The following is a 9,636-nucleotide window of genomic DNA, read 5'->3' as shown; positions in this document are numbered from 1 at the left end:
CCCACACACACACCTAAGCCACTCTGCTACAGCAGGCAGACCTTGGGAGGTTGCCTAGCACAGCCCAGCTGGAGTCTCCTCCACCCCCCACTTCGCCATGCCTCTGCAGGCAAGATCCTACTTTTGATTACAATACCACCCCCCACCGCACAAAGCAGTCTCAACACCTCCTCCCCTCCTCTGTTTCCACATTCACTTCAAGGGAAATGGCTCTGCCTGTTTCACCTCCCACTGGACTATCACAACACAAGACCAGGTAGCCAACCTGAGGCCATTTCCTTTTATTACATGATTAAATCCAAATTAAAAAATAAACTGGGATGAGGGAGGGATCTGAACAGGGGGCTACAGGCACCAGTGGAGGGGTTTCCTTTGGTCCCCGCAGGCTCCTCTGTTAGCTGGCAGGTGGCTGGTTGGATTCCGCGTACTCTATGCTGGAGGGCTGCTGTGGCTGGAGGGCAGGAGGGGCTGTGGTCTCCTCACCCTTCGCTGCCTGGGGCTTGATCAGAGTAGCATAGATGCCCATTGCCTGGAAAGGACAGAACAGAAGGCAAGGTCAGACAAGAATCCTGCCAGCTCCTTAGAGGCAAGTTAATGACTAAACAGGAGAGAAGCTCCCCCCCCCCCCCACTCTCCGATCCTTACTGGAGATCTCCGAAATGACTCCTGCCTATCACAATCACAGACACTCAACACCCAGGGGAGCACCATTACTGGAAAACTGAAGCTAGGAGCCTGAGTGGCTTCCTCAAAGCTTCAGCTGAGGCACAAGCATACCTTGCGTTCCCTAATCCCTAAAGGTGCTTTATCCAAACCGTGCCAGTACTGCAGGACCCCAGTCCTGGGTACAGGAAGCCACACTACGGCCACCAGTCGATAGATCAAGTCAGGCTGCCTAATGGAGGGAGGGGCCCCTCTGCCACGGATCAATACTGCCCCCCTCCCCATCACAGGCAAAGGACCCACTGCAGTGCAGCAGCCTCACCACAATGTGCCCCCCTCCCCTGTGGAGGCAGAAAACAAGTCCGCCTCCTTCACTGCTCCTGGGAAGCTCAACCTGCTCTACCCACGTGCAGATGTGAAGCCACCCCACAGCCCACGCCGCTGCCCCCTGCACAAGCCTGACCTGGGCCACCATGCTGGTCACATCACCCGTGTTGGAGGGCAGCAGGAGCGTGTTGCCCTCTTTCGCCAGCTTGGAGAAGGCGGTCACGTACTGCTCAGCCACGGACAAGGAAGCGGCTGCATCGCCATTCTAGAAAGGAAGGGAAGGCCCGTGAGCAGAGGGAGGCGCCCTGTTGAAGAGCCAGCGCAGCAGGAAACTGTTTGGCCGGGGGACCTTAAAACATCCTCACCACTCCAGTCCAGAAGTACCAGAACAAGAAGGCAGACAATCTAAAGCTACAAATAGGCCCCCCTCCTACCCCGAGGCCCTGGGGGGACTGTGGCAGCCCGGCAGCGAATGAGCACAACACATTTCCTGCTTAGTTGCCACCTGGACCTCTGGGTGCCCCCCACCAGCCTCCAATTCCTGCTGCAGGGCTCTGGGGCAGCAGAGGAAGCCGGCCTCAGAGGAGGCACGCCCGGGGGATGAACTAGCGGGGACGGGGGCAGGTCCAGGATCTTGCCACCAGAATTCAGAACTGTGCCCCCCCAGTTGCTTGCTTTGCTGCAGTCTAAAACCAAGCCTTGCCAGGGCTGTCTGTCCCTGCTGTGTGCCTAGTGCTGCATGCTGGGAGCGCCCTCTAGGCCGGCCCACCTGCCTGGCTGGCCAAGGCCTTCCCCAGCCCACTCACCTGCTGGGCCAGTGCAGTTGCCAGGAGCCGGATGGCCTCTGCTTTGGCCTGAGCCTTGACCAGCAGGGCATTTGCCTCCCCTAGGAAAGGAAGCAAAGAGAAAGCGAGGCCAGTCACCACCCGGAGGAACAAAACCTTGCAAAATCCCTCCCCCTGCCCCAGCACAACAGCATCAGACACAGCAAAGCCTGCTCCTGGGAACTTCACCCCACTTGCCACGGGGCAGAGGGCAAAGCCCCCCCCCAACAAGTATACAGGCACCACAGGATGGTTCCCCCCTCCACACCAACCTTATTCCTCAAAACCTACACGACATCCCAGGTGACCACCCACCCAGACACGCCGGCTCCTTTCACCGCCCCCCCCGCCCCCACCCCCCCGTGCCCTAGAATCAGATCTTCTTTGCAGAAGGGCCACTCCTGGAGGTCTCCGATCTCCCTCCGTTTCAAACCGCCAGCTCTGAGGCCTCCGGTCACGTGGGTGTGGCTGGGAATGCTTTCCTGATGGAGGGCTCAGCCGTCTCCCTGCTAAGTACCCCTTGCACCCTTCAGCGCCAGCAGCCACAGCATCCCAACCAGTCTCTGTCAGATCTCAGGCTCAGAATGAGGCACCCCTGGCAGCCTGGACCCCCTCAGGGGTCGTCCCGCCCATCCCTCTGCTCCAGGGGCCTCTTCTGTGCAAACCCCGCCTTTGCTGCCTGCCTGGCAGGCCCTGCCCGTTACCAGCGGCTTTGTTGATCTGCTCTGCTTTCTGCCCTTCAGAGGCCAGGATCTGAGACTGCTTCTGCCCCTCGGCCACGTTGATGGCTGATTCTCGGGTCCCTTCCGACTCCAGCACAGTCGCCCGCTTGCGCCGCTCAGCTTCCACCTGCAAGCAAAAGCATCAGTCCCTGTCTGGGGCAGCCCCCCCCACCTTACTATTCAAAAGCCCCTCATCTCCACATGTCAGCAACTCAAAAAACGACAGCGCAGAACTGACACCTCCCCACAGAAGCTGCACATGTGGCCGGTTCAAAGGTGAGCCCACTCTGAGCTGTTCCAGGACCCTCTGCAGCAGAGACAGCTTCGCCCCCACCCCCCGAGTGATCGTGATTCTGCTAGAAGGACCCCAGCCACGCAGAAGCTCAAGACAGCATCGGGCCAGAGTGGAGCACAGAGATGGCCCCAGAACCACATGGATGGATCCAACCACCCTCCAAGAAGCTTTCCTCCATCTCCAATGGAAGAGCCACTTAAGTTAAAGGCTTCTTGGATTGGAGAAAGGCTCCCGACTGGAGCCAGAAAACAAAAGGTGAGGCAGAACTGTTCTAACAGGTGAATAAACTTTGCTCAGTGGAGTGGCAGGACTGGGGTAAGCTCCACCCCACCAAGTGCTATTCTGAAGGCCAAACGGGGTAACATTGAACTGAGCTACGATTTGTCACCAGCCTGGCCAGGGGAGGCCTTAGGAAAGAACGCGTGCTTCCAGCTGTTTGCCAGCTGCAGCCAAGTGTGCAGACACCCTGCCCCAGAGCCGGCCAGTGCAAGCACCCATCCCATCCCCCGGAAGGCCAGTGCTGTATTCCAGGTCCCAAGACATCCCTCCTCGCTGCTGGGTCTGACCTGCATCTGCATGGACTCCTTCACACGGGGCGGCACGTGGATGTCCTTGATCTCATACCGCAGGCACCGGATGCCCCAATAGTCAGAGGCCTGGTTGATGGCATCCACAATGCTGGCATTGAGGGATTCCCGCTCCTGAGGAGTCGAGCACAGGGTCAGACCATCAGGATCGGACCATCAAGTCCAACATCCTGTCTCACACAGTGGCCAACTGGCTACTCTTGAGGGCCCGCAACAGGGCACAGAGGCCGAGACCCTCCCGATGCTACCTCCCAGCCTAGCATTCAGCTGTTCGCTGCCTCTGAATACAGAAGTTCCTTTTAGTTGCCATGGCTACTGCCGATAGGCCTCTCCTCCAGGCCTCTGTCTCATGCAGGGCATGACAAAAGGGACTGCTGGGGCGCCTCTTCTCAAGCCCCTTCTAGGCTGCTGGCTAACAACACAAGCTTTTCAGTAACTGCCCAGTTGCTGCTTCCCAGTCTTGACTAGACAAAAAGTAGCAAAATGTTTTATGCTGCTGTTGTTTAAAGCTAGATGCATGCTTAGTGGGTGATCAACAACTACTTTTAGAATGTAACCAATCATAAGCTACTTGACTTGCTGTTTTAGCCAATTATTCATCTAAACAGTTAAAATGATAGCTGCTTGCATGCTTGCTGATCTTTTAAGACTGATAAACTCAAAGCGGACTCATTTTTGGCACATCTAACCTCCTTTCAGATCTGTCTACACCCGTAGCCATTACTACATCCTCCAGCAATAAATTTCACATCTTAATCACTCATTGCGTAAAGATATATTTTATTTTGTCCATTCTGAATCTACTGCCTAACAGCTTCATTGGATGCCCTCGAGTTCTATTTATTTTGGGAGACAGAGAAAAAATGCTCTCTTTCCCCTCTCTCTGTGGTGGAGAGTGCCTTCAGGTCATAGCTGACTTATGGTGACCCCCTGGTGGGGTTTTCGTGGCAGGAGACTAAGAGAGGTGGTTTGCCACTGCCTGCCTCTGCAACCCCTGGTCTTTGTTGGCGGTCTCCCATCCAATGACTAACCAAGGCCGACCCTGCTTAGCAGCTTCTGAGATCTGACGAGATCAGGCTCACCTGGGCTATCCAGGTCAGGTCCCATTATCTCTACCCACACATCATTTTATAAACCTTGATCACGTCTCCCCTCGGTTATCCTTTTCTAAACTGAAAAGCTGACTAACTTGATTTACTTCACTGACACCCTTCTTTTCTCCCTAATACAGTCAACACTGTTCTCATCTCCTCCATTTTGTCCTTCCAACAACAACCCTGTGAGGTGGATCTGGCTGAGAGGGTGTGACTGGCCCAAAGTCTGCTAGCAACGTTCTGTGGCAGAGTGGAAGTTCAGACACGGGTCCCAGCCCGGCCCTCTTAACCACTCCACCATGCTGCCGCTCTTAGCCGGCCTTCTCTCTCTCCATCTTGCCTCTTGGGCTTTCCTCTTCCACTCCAGCCACGGCTCCCAACCTTCAGGGCACTTGGACCAGAAGACTTGCACCCCAGACAGACAGCTGGCCCCCAAGGTAGCCACACAGCAGTCCCTGCATCTCAGCTCCAACCCGAAACATGCACCCTTGCAGCCCCACCACAGACCAGCCTGTCTGCTTCCTCCTCACTCAGCCCAGCTGCCCCCTGCAGATCAGTGCCGCCCCACACTCCCGTCACTCACCCGGAACACTTTGTCAAGGGAGAGCTTGCCCAGTTCGGAGCGCATGGTGGTCTGGGCAAGCTGAGTCACTGCGTACTCCGGGTCTTCCACTCCGTAACTGGCCTAGAAGGGAAGGAACACACACGCCGTGGTTCCAGCAGCCACCTAGCCCAGGGCCTTCAGGGCATGCTCACTGCGTGGCCCAGCTGCACGAGCAGCATGCGCTCCCTTCCCCCCCCCCCATTGCTGCACGTCACAGCCCCAAGAGACCAGCCCCCCCTGCAGTGGCCCACATGGACTCTCTCGGCCCTCGAGGCTGCCCTCCCCATCTTCTGGCACTAAAACCCACGACAGGCGCTCCAAACATCTGGGCCCCAGAAGGCATCGAAACGGCTTCCAGCCTCTGGCTTCGTGATGCCAAGAACTGATCCTGCCTCCTCCCCACCCTGAGGTGGCACCTTGTAAGGGTCCATGATGCGTAAGTAGAGGACGCCGTCTATCTGGAGGGTCACGTTGTCTGCAAGAACACAGGAAAGGCACGGTTTGTCCAGCAGGGAGCGGCAGAACACAAAAGTTCCAGCCCATAGAAGTTTCCGCCAGAACAACATTTTGTGAAAGACGTCACAAGGCTCCTGTTTGCCAGTCAGCCGCAAGACAGAAGACGAAAAGCTCAAGGGAAAACGAGTCCCTCAATGGATGCAGGCATCAGCATTTGCAACCTAGAAAAGAGCCCTGCTTGCCTAGGAAGGAGAACTCTCTCCTCCCTACAGGAGTTTTCACGTTCACTGTGTGTGGTGCAAATAATATTGTAACACAGGAATCCATAAACACAGAGCTCAGGATTCTCTACAAGGGCCTTGATGGCCAAAGGGCCAACATTCAGTCCCTGACTGAAGCAGAAGCATCCCTGGCAAAGTGGCTCTTCTGAAAGCTACAGAAACCCAAATAAAAAGCCACCCTCGCTAACCAGGAATATCAGGCAGCATCCCTTTCCCTCACTTTCTGTGAATTTTTCCTAGTGACTCTGGGCTGCTTCTGATGACAAAGAGCCTTGCTGGAACTTTGCCTAGAATATTTTGGTCCTTGGGGGGTGTTTTGGGACACCAGGAGTCACCCTTGAGCTATGAGAAATTACAGCTAGGCCATGTGGATCCATGTGGCTGCAATCTCAAGGCTGGACTACCGGAACATGGGCCTATCCTTCAAGTCAACTGAGGAACTCCAGCTGGTAAAGGACACCACAGTTTGGTTACTGTTGGGCACTAGGTGGAACGTACATGTCAAAGGCACTCCACTGGTTACCGATCATTTGCCAGGTTCAGTTTAAAGTTCTGGTTATCCTCTACAAAGTTCTCCGTGGCCTGGGACCCATATACCTGCTGTGCTCCACCACAACAGTTCTGCTCACTCGAGCAAAGCCTTCTGATGGTGCCACTCTGCAAATGCTTAAAATCAGCAACTGCCCATTCATAAGTATTCTCCGTTGTGACTCACACAACATGGAACAGCTTTCCTGAGATCAGAAATGCCCCAGGCTGCTATCATTTTACAAAACGGGCAAAACAGACAAGTTCAGGAGGGGATTTTTTGCAAAGGATTAGAACTGCAATATAACAAAACAGCACAATAGAATTATCTTTCCAGTTCTACCATATTGTACACTGAATGTCTTATGCCGTCAGATTTTGTAATCCAACTTGAGTCTCAGGAAGAAAAGGGGATGGCAAATGAAGTAAATAAGTAAGAAAAAAATTAAAAGATCATCTTAGTGTACTACAATCCTTTCAGCAAACACAACTAAAACTTGAGTGGCTGCACTGAAGAGAGGGTTACCACCCAACTGTGTGATGTCACAGATTTACCTCAAATGAAAACCCAGCCCCCTCCCCCCGCCCCCAAATCTCAACAGGTCTTCTTCTCACCCAGAGTAACAGCCGACTGCTCCGGCACATTGATGACAATTTCTTTGAGGCTCTGCACATAGCGGATGCGATCCAGAAGTGGGATGAGGAAGTTCAGTCCCTTTCAAGGATTAGGAAGAGAAAATCAACGCCATGCTTGCCTCTTCTGTTTCTAGACACGGGACTGGAAGGACCTTTACCAGTGTTCTATGAAGTCAGGATCAGCCAAGAGCAGGAATCCCCCCCTCCTCCCCCCCACTGAACAAAAAAGAGACACAGCAGCAAGGCAAGCAGCAAAATGCATTTGAGTACTGCTCCAGCATAGTGGCTAAGTGGTTGGACTGTGAATCAGAACTCTGCTGGTTCGAATCCCACCACTGCCATGAGCTCAAGAGGTACTCTTGGATAAGCCACTCCTCTCAGCCCCAGCTGTACTGATGTTGTTCACTGCTCTGGTCGAGGCACTAATCTGTCTAGATCATCAGTATACAAGCACAAGTGGTGTTATTACGTGTTTCTGTTAATAAGAATCAGGAATGTGCCTCCATCTCCAATGGAAAAACCTTGCAGCCCAATTCTTTTCCTGCTGCCTCAGAGGTAAATCCCACTCCGTTAAGTGGGAGTTACCCACAAGTAAACATGCACAGAATTACAGCTTTGGCATGCTCACAATGTAGATCCTACTGTAAACCTTGCTACTGTTACACTTGTATTAGTAGCTGTACGTAAATCAGGCATGCCTGCCTTTGCCAGCAGAAACCGTGGCAACCCTCATCTTCAACCCTGTAGTTAATAGATTGGTGCATACTTAGTATATGTGGCATTTCTGAGTGGGCTGGCGGATCAGTCAGGCCCAGGAAGGGAGCCACGGCACCCCAAAGGTGGGAAAGGCCTGACTTGAACAACCTGCGGGACTCCAGGAAGGGTCAGTGGCCATTTCCCCAGTGCTGCTGAGGCAGCTCCTCTGCCACTGTGAACCCCTTTGGCACATACCCAGCCTAGACTTGGAAGGCAAGAGTCTAGCTTGTGTTTGCTCCCGACGAGAAGCTGCTGGTGTACCCTTGCGGATGTCGAAGATAACTATACGTTTACTGATTAGAAGAAAACTCTGCTCTCTCTCTCTCTCGAGATAGAGTTCATCTCTGCATCTGGCTGCATGCCAGTTTTCAAATGCGCAGCTACCAGACCCCCCTGGATGTGTTTCCACTGAATGCCCCAATAGCTGATCAAATTGCATCTTTGCCGCGAATGTCCCGGGCGCTGAGTCTATCGTATCCACTCGCGGCATGTCATCCGCCCCGGGGCTCAGCAAGAAAGGCGGACTAAGAACAGCAACAGCCCGCCGGAACCGTCCCTCCAAGGTGCGAGACCCGCCCTTGCGCCCGCCGGCCTCCCCCCACCCCGCCACCGGGGCGCTGAAGGGGGGGCGGCTCCGGGGGCCCCGCCCCCCGCCGGCTCACCGGCTCCAGGATGCGGTGGAAGCGGCCCATGCGCTCCACCACCCAGGCCTCCTGCTGCGGCACGAAGAGCACCACCGTGTTCAGGGGCAGGCTGGAGGCCCAGCGCCGCGGCACTGCCCGCTGCGGAAGGAGGAGGCCCCCGGTAGACTGCCCCCGGCCAGGGAGGCTCCGCCGGGCCCCGTCCCGCGCCGCGCGCCCGGCCGCACGCAGCGCCCACATCGCCCGCCCTGCTCGGCGCTTCCGGCGGTGCGGCGCCCAAACCCCTCCGCTGCGCTAGAGAGCCGGAAGTCGAGGGAGGGCAGCGCCGAGACCGGCCCCAGGAGCACTTTCGTCGCTCGGATAGCGAGAGCGACTTCCGGCACGCTCAGGTTCCGGTTCCGGGCGAAGCCGCTTCCGCCAGGCCCGGTCCCGAGTCTCGCCCTTCCGCGGGGCTCCTGTTCGCCCTCCCGGCGCAGCGCCGCCTTCTGCGGGGGAAGGCGCAGCCGCCGGGCAGGCCTCGCCCTCAGGCACGGCAGCGGCGCCCTCCCAGCGTCGAACCCGAGCGAGGGCCCCGGAGGGCGGCCGCGGGGCGGGGCTTCCTGGCTGGCGGCCCCTCGACTGCCCCGCAGGGAACCGAGGCCAGGCAGGGCAGGCGGCAGCGGAGCCAGCCGGGGAGGCCCGTCCGGGGGAGGCGGGCAATGTGCGGCTTCAAGGGCGGACCGAAGCAGCCCCAACCCTTGCGAGCCTCCCCGGCCGCGCGGAAATCAGCGCCCCCTGCCCCGTCTCCCCTCGCGACGTGGAGTCACCAGCAGCTGAAAGCGGGTCCGCCGTCACCCGTCTGCAGTTCCGCCCCCTTTTCAACCCAGGCAGGAGGCGCGCGGTGTTTGCTGCCCCCCCCCGCCTCGCCCCGCCCCGCCCCGCCCCACGTGGTGGCCTGGGCCCCCAGCTCTGCCAAACCCCCCACCGGCCTTGCCTAAAACTTGACCGCTTCCCCCCCAGCTCTTGATGCAGCGCCACTGGGCTCATTGTGAAATCCTCAGGCACTCCCTGGCAGCGGCCGGGCGTTCTGGTTTTAAAAGCCAGGCACTGGGTGAAGAAGCAAGACACGCCGCCTGGCAACCCCCACTGCTGGGGCACTCCAGGCAAAAGAGAAGCGGAAGTGCTTTGCCATTCTGTGCCTTCCTCCGCCTAGCAATCCAAGCGCTAGCCATGGCTGACCCTG

The 9,636-nt window shown here is 56.7% G+C and overlaps 1 protein-coding gene across 1 annotated transcript; it reads right to left on the bottom strand.

Annotated features, from left to right (window-relative positions):
• Positions 1 to 266: 266 nt before the first annotated feature.
• Positions 267 to 8,817, bottom strand: STOML2 (stomatin like 2). Its single transcript, XM_054987423.1, has 9 exons — positions 8,436 to 8,817; positions 6,997 to 7,096; positions 5,533 to 5,591; positions 5,096 to 5,197; positions 3,398 to 3,532; positions 2,519 to 2,663; positions 1,797 to 1,876; positions 1,127 to 1,255; positions 267 to 529 (listed from the first exon to the last, which is right to left on the bottom strand). The coding sequence occupies exons 1-9, from the start codon at positions 8,652 to 8,654 to the stop codon at positions 395 to 397; spliced, it is 1,104 nt and encodes a 367-aa protein (XP_054843398.1). The 5' UTR covers positions 8,655 to 8,817; the 3' UTR covers positions 267 to 394.
• Positions 8,818 to 9,636: the final 819 nt, after the last annotated feature.

This window comes from Eublepharis macularius, chromosome 8, assembly GCF_028583425.1.
Source record: "Eublepharis macularius isolate TG4126 chromosome 8, MPM_Emac_v1.0, whole genome shotgun sequence".
Taxonomy (NCBI): domain Eukaryota; kingdom Metazoa; phylum Chordata; class Lepidosauria; order Squamata; family Eublepharidae; genus Eublepharis; species Eublepharis macularius.
The sequence above is the reverse complement of the archived record's forward strand: the minus strand, read 5'-3'. Positions and strand labels throughout refer to the sequence as shown.

Bases quoted from the DNA above. Each gene is read 5' to 3' on its own strand.
- STOML2 (XM_054987423.1), bottom strand. From the start codon at position 8,654: ATGTGGGCGCTGCGTGCGGCCGGGCGCGCGGCGCGGGACGGGGCCCGG. The intron at 7,097-8,435 runs GTGAGCCGGCGG...AATCCTTGAAAG, and splicing joins TCCACCGCATCCTGGAGCCG to GGACTGAACTTCCTCATCCC. The intron at 1,256-1,796 runs GTGAGTGGGCTG...CTTCCTTTCTAG, and splicing joins CAACTGCACTGGCCCAGCAG to AATGGCGATGCAGCCGCTTC.